The sequence below is a fragment of the Parambassis ranga genome, chromosome 19 (assembly GCF_900634625.1).
Source record: "Parambassis ranga chromosome 19, fParRan2.1, whole genome shotgun sequence".
Lineage (NCBI taxonomy): Eukaryota > Metazoa > Chordata > Actinopteri > Ambassidae > Parambassis > Parambassis ranga.
Genome location: NC_041039.1, coordinates 874287 through 890528, shown reverse-complemented (window position 1 = coordinate 890528; position 16242 = coordinate 874287). Strand labels below are relative to the sequence as shown.

The window sequence follows — 16242 nt, the reverse complement described above, 5'->3', positions numbered from 1 at the left end:
CTAGTTGATTTGTTACATTCATGGTACAAAAGCTTGTATAAGTAACAAATGTAAAATCTGTCCTAATAAGCCTTAAGTCAGCCCATATGAACACAAAAAGTGTGCAGTTCCAGAAAGGTTAACAAGCCTGTTAGGTGGCTCCCACACATGGTCAGAAATAATAAGTACACATCAGTCAGCTAGAACTAAAGATGGCTGTCAGATAACAGGTGAAACTCATTATAGTACTTTAATACATACACATAATGTACACCATGAGATGGATGATTGTGAACACTAGGATATTTTATCCTCCTTCTATACTCTGACTGGATGAAAGGTGGACCCTCCTCTCTCCTTGATACCTTACAGCCCTGTGGGAGCAGGATTATACTCACAGCTTTCTGAAATCATCAATCAAAAGAACTTCATGGAGAGCTTGATATTCTGACACTATTGCTTTTAATAATAACTTCAAGGCAGACCAGGTAAAGGTGAGGAGAGGACCGGGTAGAGGAGCAAAGAAGTTTATTTTACTAACTATATACAAAATACAAATATATTATAACTAATAACTAATAGTTTTTAACTAAAAGATAAAAGCAACACATTTGCAGCTGAAATGTCATTGCCCCATCATTACGCACACTGTGTTGCTTACATTGTTTTTTCAGCTGCAACCACGGGATGTGAGGCAGACTTTAAATACTAAAAAAACTAATAAAATGTCAGCCGCACAGACATGCTTGTGTTAATTATGTTTACAGAAATAAACTGAGGAACTATTGTCTCATTTGCAGCAAGATACACTATTTAAAGGAACAAATTTCACTAAAAACAAGCCAGCAAGCAGATATATAGCATATCCAGCAGATCATCATACTTCTCCCTCTCTTGTCAGATTGAAGACTGAATAGACATTCTGACATAAACAATCACAAAAAACACAGCAGGACACACAAGGTAACAAGACAATCCTTGTGATGTCAAGGAATACACAAAGAGGACGAGACTTTCAAAGTAAAACAGGAAACAAGACCAAACCAAAGGAAACACACACAAAAAAACTATGAAAGAACAAATACACTAAAATAACCAGGATTTGGATTGCAATTCTACAACCATAAAATAAAACAGGAAGTAAGAAACCTCGGAAAATACAAATAATGCTACGAAAGTGTTACGAAACCAGAATACAATTCTAAAAAAATAATCAAGAACTAAGAACTTAATCAGAACCCCAAAATGATTAAACACTAAATTAACCACAAAACAAGAACAAAGACATAAGAACACAAGGTCATTACTTTCTTTCTTTCTTTCTTTCTTTCTTTCTTTCTTTTTGTCACTGCAAAAAAGTGTGTAAAACTATGAAAGCCATGTTTCTTAAATTACAATAATCAAAAAAGTTCACTTAAATTATTAGTTTAAAATTCTCAATTCTAAAAGAAGTTTTCTGTCTGCTGAGATATACTGGAAGTTCCCATGAGTAAAGAATTCACATTCAAACTCCTGTGTAAGTCCATAGGTGGAGTCCCTGGGCAGGTGCAGCACCTTTTCTGGCTGAAATAACAGCAGTAAGGGAGGAGAGGGGACAATAAAAGAATTTCAGAGGACAGAGAGATAAAACAGTAGTGCCAGGGATGCAGAGAGAAAAGGGAGCCATGGGCAGCTGGTGTAATTACAGAGCGGTGAGCTCACAGAGAGAATAAAGGGCAAGAGAAAACAAAAAGTTGTCCAAGTAGTAGTGCTTGTCTCCACCTCTCCCTCCCTCTGTTCAACCCTCAGCACCTGTCCACCAGCTGGACAGCCTTCACTGAAAACTTTTCCCCTTCAGCAGTTGCTGTTTCTAGTCATTGTTTCTTACCTACCCAGTTTGTTTCCATTTTAAGGCTTTTTCTAAAAAGCTTTCAAATACATTTACAGTTTCTTGTTATTTGTATGAATATTAAGTTAAGGCTTAAAATCTAGCATGCTTTTCTTTATGGTTGTAGAGAAGATCTCCATTGTCGTCCTTCACAGGTCATTTTTTCTCAGATGGTTGAGACAGACAGTCACTCTAGGTCTGGTTCTCTCTCTTCCTGTTACCTCTCCACTGTTGCCAAAGAAGCTCAGAGGGATACTGTTCAAAAACAAAAAAAAATCTAAACCCAGCGGAAAAAACAGCTAACAGAAGGACCATGGTTACTGCATTCTTATTCAAAACCAGTCCCCAGACTTGACATTAAAGAGATACAGTGAAATAAAAAATCCAGAACCCCATCCCTTAAGACATGTAAAGCAAAATTCTTTAACACACGCCACCTCAGAAAATCACAGAAAATTATTAGAGACCCCACACAGCCCAGCCACAGACTCTTTTCACTGCTGCCATCTGGTAGATTCAACCGGAGCATCTGCACTCTGACCACCAGACCCAAAAAACAGTTTCTTCCCCTCAGCGATTGGGCTACTAAACCAGTAGTTCATTGCACAGCACCATTTTATTCTAATTTATTTGCTCAGGCGACCCCCACTGTCAATACTGTGCATGACAAATAAACTTATTTGAATATTATTAAAAATCTTTTAAATGTGCTATGATAGTTTTATGATGAAGTCAAGCAAATGATTTGGTAGAGCCTGATTGTGAGCTGACATCTACAAAGACCAGGCCCTTGGAGGTTTGAATCCAATTCAGTTTTATTTGTATGGTGTCCTTTACAATAAAATAAAGTCTCTAGGACAGAAACCCAGAGCCTGACCCTAAACAAGCAGCTAGGACAGCACTATCCTGAACTGAGCCAGCTATGAGCATGAAACCAAAATGGACATCATCTAAAACAGTGTAGTTACTATATTCCATCAGTAGATGTCATCCTCTCATCATAAAATGCATAGAACAGCCATAGACATTACATGCTGGATTTAAATAGAAAGTTGAGAGTATAATTGTTGCTTTGAGTGCAACAATTTTTTTTTGTTATAACGTCAGAAAGGACTGCAAAACTACCTTCAGTCTAACAGCATCGCTAAAGCAGGATGGAGTATGTTTTGACGACCTTTTATTTCAGTACACTTTCATCAATTTCACTTTCAACTGAATTTTTCCTGTTTGCTGTGAAAAGCTTTACTTACAAAATAATCATTCAATCCAAGACAACACAGACAAGCAAAGCTCTTAAAATAAAACCTTTATTATATAAAAATTATTTTGATACAAAACTCACTTGTAAATTACACAAAGCGTTCTTAGCTGAGGCAACGAATACAGGATTTTACTTACAGTGGTCTGAGGCAGGGTCTGCATATTGCTATAGAAACATGTTGGTCAGCGAGTACCCACAGGCACAGAATACATGCTACATAATCCTTAATTGTTGTAATTTTACCTGACATGAGATAATGGCAAGTTACTGTAAATTCCTAAGGTTTCCCACTTTCAAAATTAAGGGTAAACTCATTTATCAGAACAACAGCCTTCTCCAAACGATCTATACCTATATTATCCTTTTGTTCATACAAGGTACCTGTATTTAAAGGTCAAAGGTTAATGTAATCAATATAATATGGTTTTATCCTCTGTGAACCACTGGCAGAGTGGTCACAGTATTTAGGATGCAAGGCAAACCTTTGGCGTTGCTATATTTCTGCAGGATCGTCTTTGTGGTTCTGCTGGTCACAGTACTGCAGATAAACAACTGCACAGTCCAAAGCCTTTAGAGTGTGTCAAACCAAGTGCTTGTGAGGCTGACAAACAGCTTGGTGTAGGGGTAGTTAGTAAGTTCTTTTTGTTCAGGCTACAAAAACATGACTTTGGAGAGACATCATACAGATACATGTGAGATTCTACTCTTTTCTTTTCTCTTTTCAAAAAAAAAAAAAAAACTCCTTCAAACCAAACATGGCAACTTACTTACATACATAATGATCTACACACAAACAAATACAAATAACAAAAGAGCTATAAGAATAATATGTTATTAACTGTAAAATAGCTTCATGATCTACTGTCAGTATGAGATTATGGTAGTGGTATTTTGGCCTTTCTGTGTAATTATAAGTAAAGATATAGTATGTACACAATAGCAGCAAACATACTTTTGGTAAACAGGACAATGGAGGAGGTTCAGACTCACAATGACAAGCACTTCTCAAAACTCAATCATTGACTTCATTACACATATATGTACAATAGCTTTACATGTCGATATTCAATGGTATGTTGTTGCCAGGCACTGATGTAATTGAATAACGGCCTTCCTCTTCCAAAGGATTCTGTTCAGCTGTAAAGATTTTCCATTTCCAAATGTGGATGAACACGATTTAAAAAATGATGCACATCAGGCTTCACACTCACACAATTCATTTAGAATTCTACACATTCATTCAGTCAAATTTGTCTTATTTCCTACATCCAGCAAACATTTACATGTGCTCTCAGCTGTCAAATCATGCATCCAGCTTATTTTCTGCGAAGTGGTGGATAAGACAGCATGAATAAAATATGAAAAATAATTTCACTAACTTTTTTTTTACTATACTTACACTATATACAGTCCTGCTGCAGTCTGTTGATATGAGGAAAGAAAGACAAATGCTGTAAAGCTGTAGGGGGTCAGTGAGTGGGGAGCAGCAAGAAGAGACTGAAATCTTTGTAATCTTTGAAGTGCTTTTCATACGATGGAATGAAAATAAAAGAGGAAGCTGCTTTATTCATTCATCTTCCTTTTGTGCCCTGAGGCCAGTCAGGTTGGCCTTTACCTGCCGTGTGTAAGTGAATGCTGGAGGAAGACAGAAACAGAACGAATTAGATGATGGTCACCCTGAGAGCTCCATGATGACTGGAATGATGACATCACCAAAATGGCTTAACTACATAACTGACTGATTTAAAGCAGTGCCTACATGAACCAGCCAGCGCTGGAAGTTGGCACAGTACGTTCTTTCCCTGGTAAAGTGGGCCAGACTAGGCCAGTTCCTTTAGCAACTTTGTCTCTTTCGTTCTCACAGGGCTCCCAGGCAGCTGGACGGTCATGAGGAGTCGGTGCAAGGGGAAGGAGGAGGAGGGCATAGGTGGAAGTAGGAGCGCTCAGTGGAAGGTGATGGGGGACAGCTCTCCTCTGCTGACATGTACTGGGATCGTGGTGTTGGAGGTGGAGGGTATGGATCAGAGTCTGAGTTAAGGTCTATGTAGTACTTGTGTTTGCCGTGGCTGGCATGACCAGAGGACTTCCAGCGGCCAGATGATGCCAGGCCTGTTGCTGGCTGGTGTGGGGTGTAGTCACTGTCACAGACGTCAGTGCTGCAGGGTGTTGTGGGTGGTGCTGCACCACGGATTGGGTGGTATGGTCTAAGGAGTAGGAAACACAGAGTTACTACTTTACAGTTTCAGTATCACAACTAAGCAGAACATGGTACAGGTAAGCACAGCAGTGAGGTATGCATCTGTGGTTTACAAAAGAGTGTGTGTGACCTGTAGGATCTGGTAGTGGATGGACTGTTGGAAGAATAGAAGATCTCTGTATTGTAGAGAGAGCGATCAGTGGCTGGGGATGGAGGGGGATTCAGGATCTACAAACAGAAAACAGTTGAGCATTATCTGACAGGAAGAAAACAAACAGCAGCTTGTGCACAAACTGTGTTTGTGTACCTGAGGGTAGAAGGCTCCCTTAGTAGATGATGAGCTGCTGGATGAAGCTCCAGTGACATGGTTCCTGTCATAAAGAGGAGCACCACTGCTGCTGCTTCCCATCAGGCTAATTGAGCTCATCATGGACTTCCCACAAGAAATACCTGCAAAGATCAACTTACATATTAGTACCACTAGTAAATATTAGCAATGTTGTACACAATGCCACCACTGCTGCTGTGGGTGTAATGTTACCCTGGAAGGTGCCATGCTGAGAGCCACTGGGGGCAATGAAGTTGAGGGGTACGTGCGGCGTCCCACTGATGTACTCATGAGGATAACTCCCACCGGGGCTCTTGTAACGTCGACACACCATACGCTGGCAGACAAAATACGCTCCACCAATCACAAAGACAAGCAGGATGATAGCAATGACTGGAACGATTGTGTTGGGTCCAGTATTAGGGATGCCACTGGAGGGAGGAGACATGTACTCTACAAAGGAAAAAGTCAAGGATGAGGATCAAGGATCAACTTGAGGCATGCTTATACTGAATATTGTAATGTTTTACCACAGGCAAGTTCATCTGATCCGTCAGGACAGTCAGAATAACTGTCACACTGTTGTTTCTTAGTGATACACTGGTTGTCACCGCAGCGGAACTGATTAGGAGGGCAGATGGCTGGAGAAGAGAAAAGCCGTGAAATAGAGACTTGTCTGTTTCTTTCCAAGTGAATAGATTATTGGACGTCTTACCGATAAATAAAGATTTGAGAAGCATTTTTGAGCTTGTAGATGTTGAAGGGAATGTTTTTGTTAAATTTATTAACTTGTGTACTGACAGAATTTACAATACAATAAAAGCATATAAATACATAGGCATACCTTACTAATACTGGGCAATGTCTGTAAACACATTGCATAGAAAGACAAGCAATGTCATCATTTTCATTAACCATCTAAACCCCAAGTAATATTCTGAGAGCTCATTGTCCACTTCAATATAAAGTCCTGCCTCTTTGTGGAAACACCACAGTCATGGACAGAGAGACAAATGAAGCAGCCTTCATTTGTCTCTCTGTCCATGACTGTGGTCAGAGGTCTGTGCAGTAAACCATAGACAGACATAAACACGAAAAAAACCTCTATTGATATAGAATTGATTTTTAAATTGAATACACTGGAATCAGAATTTGGGCTTGTGATTATGCTTGTCTTGTTTAAGTGTTAGAAATCTGAAAACAATTGTTTCATCACTAACTATTATTATATGAAATCGGGCTGAACGATCGATCGTTTTAGACCGAAAATTGCGATCTCAGACAACGAGATTTTGAGACCGTCAAAGCCACAGTTTTTTGCACTGCTCCTAACTGAATTAGGTTTTGTTTTGTCAAATGCTATGGCTGAAAACAAAAGGAAAACAGAGGAACTGGTCCCTAAAACGAACTCCACCTTTATGTTCGGTACTGTTTTTGCCGGCAGCAGCGGCGCGTCTTCTAAGCCTGTGTCTGTGTGTGTGCGCGCGACGTCTGTTGCAGTGGAAGGGCCGCGTGTATACGAATGTATTATAATGCTATGAGCACGTACGCGCCCACCTCTCTGAACATTACCAACTCGTTATATTCAGGTTCGCTGCTGTTGTGCGGTCAGCACCTGTGTGTGTGTGCAGTGGGAGGGCCGCGTGTGTACATCAGATGCAGACAGAGGCAACAGCGAATGACGTCACCAAAACAATAACGCAGGCATTTGATGAAGAGGCTCCATATGAGGACTCTAGTAAACGGTGGACAGAGGTGACAGCAGCAGCTCCGTTTTTCCTTAGATATGATTCCCATTAAAGTTTGATCATTTGGTCTAAATCACATTGAACTTTAGGAGTTACTTAAGTATCCATACTGTATTTATTGTTTAACCTTAGGAGGCACACTTCAGTCTGTTTAAATGACTGTTGAATAATACTTTACAGAATTACATTAGTCTTCTTTTTAACCTATTTGAAATAAAACTTTATTTTGTTCTGTAATTGTTATTTAAATTTTCATGTTTATCGAAAACTAATACTAAGTGCATGTTATCAGAGTTTACTTTTAGATCTACTGATAGTTTTTGAGAAGTGACAGAGTAGCTACCTGAAGTCATTTACACAGAAACATGCAAAATCGTGATCGTACGATAAAAGAATCGTGATATAAAGATTTTGCCATATCGCCCACCCCTAGGTATGATGCAAGTTTCTGTGATCTTTGCAAATGCTCATGTGCACTAAAACTTGATTTGAAAAAAAACGTGGATGAAATCGAAATCGCAATATTTGCCAGAAAAATCGCAATTCAATTTATTCTTAAAATCGTTCAGCCCTAATATGAATTATTACATTATATTTATCTACTGTGGGCATTTTAAAACTGTGATATACTGATCTTATTTCTATATCTGTCACAGAACTGCTCTGTCAGCTGAGCAAACATTAGTAAACCTACTTTCACAGTCCTGCTCATCAGAGTGATCAGCACAGTCTGGTTGACCATTGCATCGCCTGTGAGCATCAATGCACCCTCCTTTGTCACACTGGAACTGGTAGGCAAGGCAGGCAGGGCAGTTGTCCTCATCACTACTGTCATCACATTCTGGAAAGCCATCACAACGCCAAGCCATAGGAATGCAGTCGATCTCCCCAGTGGAGCAGGTGAACTGCTCTGTAGAGCAGGTAGGAGGCTCTGAAAGGCACAAAGACATATGTTCACAGTGTGGTGGTTGAGACACCAGTACACGATTGACTAGTTGGTGTAGTTCACCTCCACAGTGCAGCAGATCCTGCAGTAACACTAGGTGCATCGGACAGGAGCAGCGAGGTGTTCCATCACCCTTAGTTATGCAGATGTGAGAACATCCTCCATTGTCATGGGAACAAGGGTGGGAAGCTTGAGAGAAAAAATGGTCATTACTACAAAGCCACACATTTTAATGGTAAACTAAAATATTCTTTTAGTATAGCATGTTGCAGTCAGCTCATTAAAACATGCATGCTGTGATAACTGTACCAAACTCCTGTGGGTCCATCTCCTCCACAGCATATATGGAGGTCAGGAATGATATGCGTCCTTGAATGCGTGTGCGTCCATCTCCTGTCAGTTTTTCCACCCTTTCTATCATCTGCTGCTGACGGTCAATCCAATACAGATGATCACCCAGAACTGTCACCCCAAGAGGCTGGAGAATGTTGGAATCCTGTAGGACAATGCGATTGGCTCCTAGGAGGAGGAAAACAATAATAACAATTTAAAAACCATATATCAATACTGACAGAATACAATTACACAATGTGTGGAACACAATGTAACTCCAAGTCAATCACAATTCTGTTAAATCAACCTGTCCAGTTAGGAAGCAACACTGATTGTGAATCAATTTCAGCTGCTGTTGTGCAAATGGAACAGACAAGAGGTGGAAATGAGAGGCAATTATCAAGACAACCCCTATAAGAGGTTCTGCAGGTGCTGACCACAGACCATTTCTCTGTTCTCATCCTTTCTGCCTGATGTTTTGCTTACTTTAGCATTTTGTCAGTGCTCTCACCCCTAGAGGTAGCATGAGGCGGTGTCTACAACCCACGCAAGTTGCTCGGGTAGTGCAGCTCATCCAGGATAACACATCAATGTGAGCTGTGGCAAGAAGGTTTGCTGTGTATGTCAGCACAGTGTCTAGAGCAGGAGGGGATACCAGGAGACAGGCCTCCAGCAGGCCACCAATATGCAGGTTTCTGCTCAAACTGTCAGAAACAGTTTCCATGATGGTGGTATGAGGCCCTGATGTCCACAAGTGTGCTTACAGCCCAACACTGTACAGGGTGTTTAGCATTTTCCAGAGAACACCAACATTCACCATTGGTGCCCTGAGCTCTTCAGGGATGACAGCAGGTTCACACTGTGCACATCTGACAGACTTGACAGAGTCTGGATACGTGGCAGAGAACCACCTACATGTGCTAGCCACATGGTAGCTAGGTACCCTGACCATTAGGTACTAGGATGAGATCCTCTAAACCAGGGGTGTCCAAACTACGGCCCGCGGGCCGCAGTCGGATTATCTATGGCCCGCGGCTTCTATCTTAAAATGTGTTATTTTTGGCCCGCCAGCCAAACAGAGTAAATCATACAAAATCAACAGGCAATTCTTATTTTTGTTTTTAACTCATTGTGTAACGTTTGCATCATGATTCTCTGAGCAGAACATTATCCCTCTCTCTCTGCATCGTGGTGCGTCACGCGGTGCTGCAGGGCTTGGTTGTTGGTTCCAGCTACGCAGAGGGCTCCGAAGGTGCACAACACCGGTTCAGAACTTCGACACAATTCACTACGAGACTAAACATGCTTCTGCATACAACCTGCTATCAGAGAGCGTCTGTACAAGGGACGTTCTCCAAAACTACGGAGCCCCTCTGTGACATGGTAAAAGAAATAAATTGTGGCCACGAATAACGTGCGCACTAAATATTATTATTATTAGTTGTAGTATAGTAGCCCTATTAGAATTCATGGACGGGGTGCATGGGAGCGGGCTGCCCGGCCAGAGAGCAGCCTCCCCGTGCAGCAATGAGCGTCCCTCTCTGGGGAACGTGCCGGAGTACTGGGGGGCTCCAGGAGCGCAGGGGAGTGGAGCGGAGCGTCCCTCTCCCTGTGCATCGTGTCGCTCCCTGCTGCCCGCTCCTGCCCGCGTCGGGCAGCAGGGAGCGATGCTAGAGCCATTAGAGAAGTTAAAGCGACATGATGGAGAGAGAGAGGGACGCTCATTGCTCCCTGCTGCACGGGGAGGCTGCGTCCTGACCGGCAGCCTGCTCGGGCCTTTTTACCGGCGGCTGGATAAAAGCAACTCCCCAGAAATGCGAACATTTGTAAATCATGAATTAGTTTGTGTCGTGTGAGCAGACTGTTATAAACTGTGATGTTTTACTGGAGCAGCAGATCAGTCCCTTTGCTTGTTAACGTTCTCTGTTGTTAAACTGTCAGCTGTACAGAGAGACGCGGCACTTCTCTCAAAAAGGCTCCGTCATTCAGTACACATCTGTCGTAAGGCACGTCATCACGTTTTTACGTCTCGTTGCCATGCACTGCAAACCTGTGTAAACATTAAATTACAGACCCTTTGAGATCAGCACTAAATGGCTCCCACCTAGTCTACCTGACATTTTACTGATGTCTGCTGCTCCTAAACCAGACCTGCCACATATGATCAGATCTCACCTTCACAGTAGAGTCAATAACTTGCCTGTTGCTCTGTTATCACAACCACACAGTTTCTGAAAGTTTTAAATTTATGCTGTATATTCATATACATTTTCTGCTCTGTTCATCTGAATGCTAAGATGTTATTTTGTTTGTTGTGTAAGATATAACATATTACAAAACAGCATACACAGTTTTTAGTGTTTAAAATAATGACATCGGGGACTGTTGGCCCTCGGAGAGTTTCGCATTATCGAATCTGGCCCTCCCCGAAAAAAGTTTGGCCACCCCTGCTCTAAACCATTGTGAGACCATATACTGGTACAGTGTGTCCTGGGTTTCTTTCTGGTGCATGCGAATGCTAGGCCTCATGTGGCTTAAGTGTGTCAGCAGTTCCTGCATGATGAAGGTATTGATGCTATGGACTGGAGTTACCATTCCCCAGACCTGAATCCAATCGAGCACATGTGGGACATCATGCCATCCACCAATGCCACGTTGCACCACAGACTGTCCAGGAGTTGACTGATGCTTTAATACAGGTCTGGGAGATTCCTCAGGAGAACATCCATCGCCTTATCAGGAGCATGCTCAGGTGTTGTAGGGAGCTCATGGAGGCATGTGGAGGCCACACACACTACTAAGTCTCATTTTGACTTGTCATGAGTAATCTCCACTCAAGATGGATCAGCCTGTAATGTGATTTTCCACTTTTATTTTAAGTATGGTTCCAAATCCAGACCTCCATGTGATAATAATTTTGAATTACATTGATAATTTTTATGTTATTTTGTTCTCAATGTATTCCAATGTATTCCACAATGTATTCCACTATTGCCTAGCAACGGCAATCAAACTAATGAATGAAGATTTTCAACTGGAATATTATATTTCATTGAGATCTAGTATGTGTTACCGGTACTTTAGTGTTCCCGTTATTTTTTTTGAGCAGTGTATATATTTTGTATTTTAATATAAACATTATTGTACTTATATTGATGTATATTGTTTTGATATTAACTAACCTGTCAGGTCACTGCTCTCAATGCGTTTAAGGTCAGCATCAACCCAGAATAGTTTTCCCAGTTGATTGTCCAGAGCCAGTGCTACTGGTCTGATTAAACCAGTGGTGAACAGAGACTCTCTCTCAGTCCCATCCAGACTGGCTCCCTCAATCTTAGCTGAGCGCTCCTGCACTGTGGTGAAGTACATGTACCTGCAAAAGAGGACACACATGTTTACATTCATCACTGGAAAACCCCTTTTTTGGATGTCACTTATTTTGTGCAATACAGCATTCATTCTGTGGAGCCAAATAAATGAGCTCACCCTTTCTCTGCATTGACCACAATGGCTCGTGGCTTGTCTGTATCGTCTTTGATGACAACACCCACTGTGTGGCCATCCATCCTCTGGACATTGATGGTATTAGTAGTTTCACAGGTCCAGTAAATGTGACGGCTGTAGGGGTCCAGGCTAAGGTCATGGATCTGGTTGTCCACTGGTTGGACAGTGCTGCTCACGATCATGGAGGACTGGAGGAAAGTATAGCAATGTTAATGAACTATCCAGTTTTTCTTTTCCAATTAAAGCTTTTAAACTATACAATGACACCTCTGAATATTTTTCAGAGCGGAAGAAAGCAGGACTAATTTTTATATCCCTTGTGTTTAGAGATCCCTGCAGTTTTTCTGATTTTTTTATAAACTGTAGATGATACACTCACTTTATGTTGGAAAGTATTATTTTAAGTTTTATTTAAACCATAGGTTCTCAATGTGCGGCCCGCGGGCCAATGGCGGCCCGCAGAAAATTTTTTGGCGGCCCGCAATGAATTATGTGAATTTGTGTTATGATGTGAATTTTAAATTACCTAAAATGTCCGGAACTCAGCGCGGTAGTAAATTGTTTAACGGGGGACGTTTTTAATTGTTTCACCGCTGCTCACGCATGGAGCAGAGCTCAGGTATTAGTGGAGTTGTCGGTGAGAATGGACAGGGGACGTTGAAGCAGGAACGTGTGTAAAACTCTTCACACGGCTCTCAGCGCACATCGTGCACACACAAACAGGTTTTGGAGACTTTTGGAGACGCTGAACAGCAGCAGAAGCAGCGGTTAAAAGAGGTGAACAACCATGTTTGACAGGAGCAGGACGATGTTGCTACTGTTTGGTATTTCACGGCTTTGCCTCTTTCCCCAAATATCTCCCCTTCATACATGTTCACCTGAACTGCTGCCTCTGCCGATGATTAGCAGCGAAACAGCGGCAAAACCTGTATGTGTGTGTGGCGCTGCGTGCGCTCCGTATGAGCAGTTCTGCACACTGTTTCTCATGAAGTATGAAAAGTCCGGTCCAAACGGATCTTGCTCTTATTTCTGCCACCTCAGGAGCACGAACAGATTTCTCTGTCCTCGTGGAGTATTTAACAGGCTTCTGTCACGTCACTCCGCCTCCTTCATCTAGTCTGCGTTCACTCGAAGCCACGAGTGAAGCCGAGTACAACTTTACCCCCCCCCCTCCCCAATTATTTACAATTATTTTGAAAACAATAAAAATGAGCGTTCTTTAATCGTAATTGAGGAAAAAGTAATCACGATACTACTGGATATTAAATAATAACCCACAGCACTGCTGTATTACATGTAATACTAATGTGGATTTTTTTGTACAATTCTCATGACCTGGAACAGGGTAACCACTCTGCAGTAATTCTTCTCACAATCAATGCAGTTAACACGTCGTGCATGAGGAGAGAAAATACTGTCAAATACTGGAAACCGTTATAATAATATAAAAATACCGTGATCTAGAATTTTGGTCATACCACCCAGCTCTAATCCCCGGGGATTTTTTGTGCATAACAATGTTTCCCCATATGTGTTTATTGCAGATTACTGGATACAGACCAACAAATGTAAACTGAAGAGATGCAACTGGGTCATTAAATTTAATACACGTGTATTTTTTTTTCTTTTTTCATTTTTTTTATTGGCGGCCCTGAGTCCAGTGTCGGGTTCATAAATTGGCCCTCAGCTATCAAAATTTGAGAACCCCTGATTTAAACCAATAAAAATGTTTTTGGCAACAAAAACAAGAATCAAAGTACTGTTTTGAAAAAATTGTTTGAATGTTTTGTAAACCACGGCATTCTGGTCACGGTATAATGTTATATTTTTTTTGGAAATGAGGTTGTAATTTGGTTAACAGGTTGTTTCTTTTTTATAATACACAACCTACTTCTTTCTCCAAAGGTGGTAATTCAACATACAGTGCTGCTTGAAAGTTTGTGAAACCTTTTGAATATTCAAAACAGTACAACAAATGATTGAGTGCAAGATAAAATAAAGCAAAGCTTCTACTTGGTGAGTACAGTGTTACCCTACATATTGCCCTATCCATAGTCCAAACATAAAGTTTCATTTCCACATCAACTGTTTTTCTACTTTAGCTTTACCATCAGTGCATAGTTTAAATATAGAACTGACTGCTGGAGAGAGTTTTCTTTGTACTGAATAGTTTCACAGCTCCAAAGAAAACTGCTTTACAAACTGGAGAATTGGAACACAACCTTGGGGTGCAACCTTGCATCAAGTCACAGTTCACATTCATGTATCAAGCAATAAAATTAATAAATGGACTATTGACATTTGTGAGAACATACCATAGCTCCATTATCTCTGGCCCTGCGTATGTTCTGTCGTCCATCAAGCCAGTAGACCAGCCTGTCCAAAGGGTCATAGTTGACAGCTCGAACATTCCTCAAAACATGGATAGGCAGGATGATATCAGGACTTTGCTCTCCTAAAACCATCCTGCTGATACTGGCCTTCTGACTGAAGAGCAGAAACCTAGAAGGAGCTACACATACAGAGGCAAGGGTCAGAGTGGGTGTTGATAGAGAAGACAAGTGATCCTGATGAGTTAATACTGTGTTCTCTCTGGCAAAAAGAAAGCTCATGTTTGTTTAATGCTCATGTGTTGACAAAGATTCTCAGTCATCCAGGTCATCATACGTAGAGAAGATTGAAACAAGGCGTCTGGACTTGTAGAGTTTTCTTGAAGACGTTTCGCTGCTCATCCAAGCAGCTTCATCAGTTCTAACTGTTTGGTGGGAAAACATGGTTTATATGTGGTGGCAGACCTCAGTGGGTGGGTCTGGGTAAAACTTAAAAAACAATGGCACTAAATGTTTCCACAATTATCTATGATGTTCTGGCTGACTGGGCCAGGTGTGTTTAACGACTGGCTAACGACTATGAAACTGCCGGAGGGGGACTGGTTGACAGCCCTTTGTTCTTACTGTGAGTATGTGTAAACTTCCTGGGGATGGATGGAATCACTGCATTGTATGTGGTAGAAAGATGATGTCTGAGGCCACCACCTCTGTTAAGGGAAGGTTTTTCCAGCTTAACATAGATGGCTTCCTTGACTCCTCTTTCAAACCACCTTTCCTCTCTGTCTAAAATGTGAACATCGTTGTCCTCAAAGGAGTGTCCTTTGTCTTTGAGGTGGAGGTGAACAGCTGAGTCTTGTCCCAAGTAAGTAGACTTTTGTAAATTAACTACCATGAAAATATCAGATAACTACCAACGGTACTTACAGCTACAGTTTCTTCCATCAGAGTTCAAGGTGTAGTGGGAGGCACAGCGACACTGAGCACCAGCAGGAGTGGCCAGGCACAGGTGGGCACAGTCGCCATTGTTATGTGAGCACTCATTGGTGCCATCCTGACGGGAGGAGTGGAACACTAGGATGTCCAGCATCAGCTCAAGCTGGCCCTGAAGATGTGACAGCAGTGAAGTTTAGCCTTTCTGCCTGACTTAACGGTTAAATGTCCAGTTTAATGCCAAAAAGGTGCTCTTAATGTAGCATCAACTGACACCATAAAACTGGTGCTATACCTGTAGCACAACAGTGCGGTTCCGTCCACTGCGTTTGTCTGCCCGCTCAATACTGCGCAGGTTAAAGTCTGTCCAGTAGATGAAATCCCGGTACTGAGTGAGACCAAAGGGGTGAGGGAGGTCATCTACTATGATCTCCCTTTGAAGGCCTGCATACAAAAAGACAACATTTAACATTTGGCCAGAGTTCTTCATACCCTTGTTAATTATGTCATCATCCAAACATTCAGCAGCATCCACCATCAACAGAGAGTTCTATACAAATGGGAAGAATTCAAGGATTCAAAACATTTATTAGCATATGGAAACTATGTTATTGTGTTAAGATGTATGAACTTTCTAAGTTAAAGTTAGCTATGCACAATAACTGTAAGTTATTTTGCAGATGTCAGTGTACAAAACATATTTTGCAAACAGCTTGCATGTGCAGCAACAACAGATTTACTGATGTACAAGAAATTTTAGGCTTACTAATTATGTTATTTTACTCCTGAGCATTGCAGCTAACTGGTTGTTGAGAAAGC

The 16242-nt window shown here is 41.5% G+C and overlaps 1 protein-coding gene across 1 annotated transcript in view; it reads right to left on the bottom strand.

Moving 5' to 3' along the window:
• Nucleotides 1-3135: 3135 nt before the first annotated feature.
• Nucleotides 3136-16242, bottom strand: part of lrp5 (low density lipoprotein receptor-related protein 5) — a 50575-nt gene continuing 37468 nt past the window's right edge. Inside the window, exons 17-29 of the mRNA XM_028430329.1 lie at nt 15719-15867; nt 15418-15595; nt 14479-14675; nt 12146-12351; nt 11842-12032; nt 8636-8845; nt 8390-8515; nt 8075-8311; nt 6163-6273; nt 5846-6085; nt 5612-5754; nt 5435-5532; nt 3136-5311 (exon numbers count right to left, since the gene is read on the bottom strand). Of these exons, the coding sequence (XP_028286130.1) occupies nt 4993-5311; nt 5435-5532; nt 5612-5754; nt 5846-6085; nt 6163-6273; nt 8075-8311; nt 8390-8515; nt 8636-8845; nt 11842-12032; nt 12146-12351; nt 14479-14675; nt 15418-15595; nt 15719-15867 (2405 nt within the window). The 3' untranslated portion in view covers nt 3136-4992. The remainder of the gene's footprint in view (nt 5312-5434; nt 5533-5611; nt 5755-5845; nt 6086-6162; nt 6274-8074; nt 8312-8389; nt 8516-8635; nt 8846-11841; nt 12033-12145; nt 12352-14478; nt 14676-15417; nt 15596-15718; nt 15868-16242) is intronic.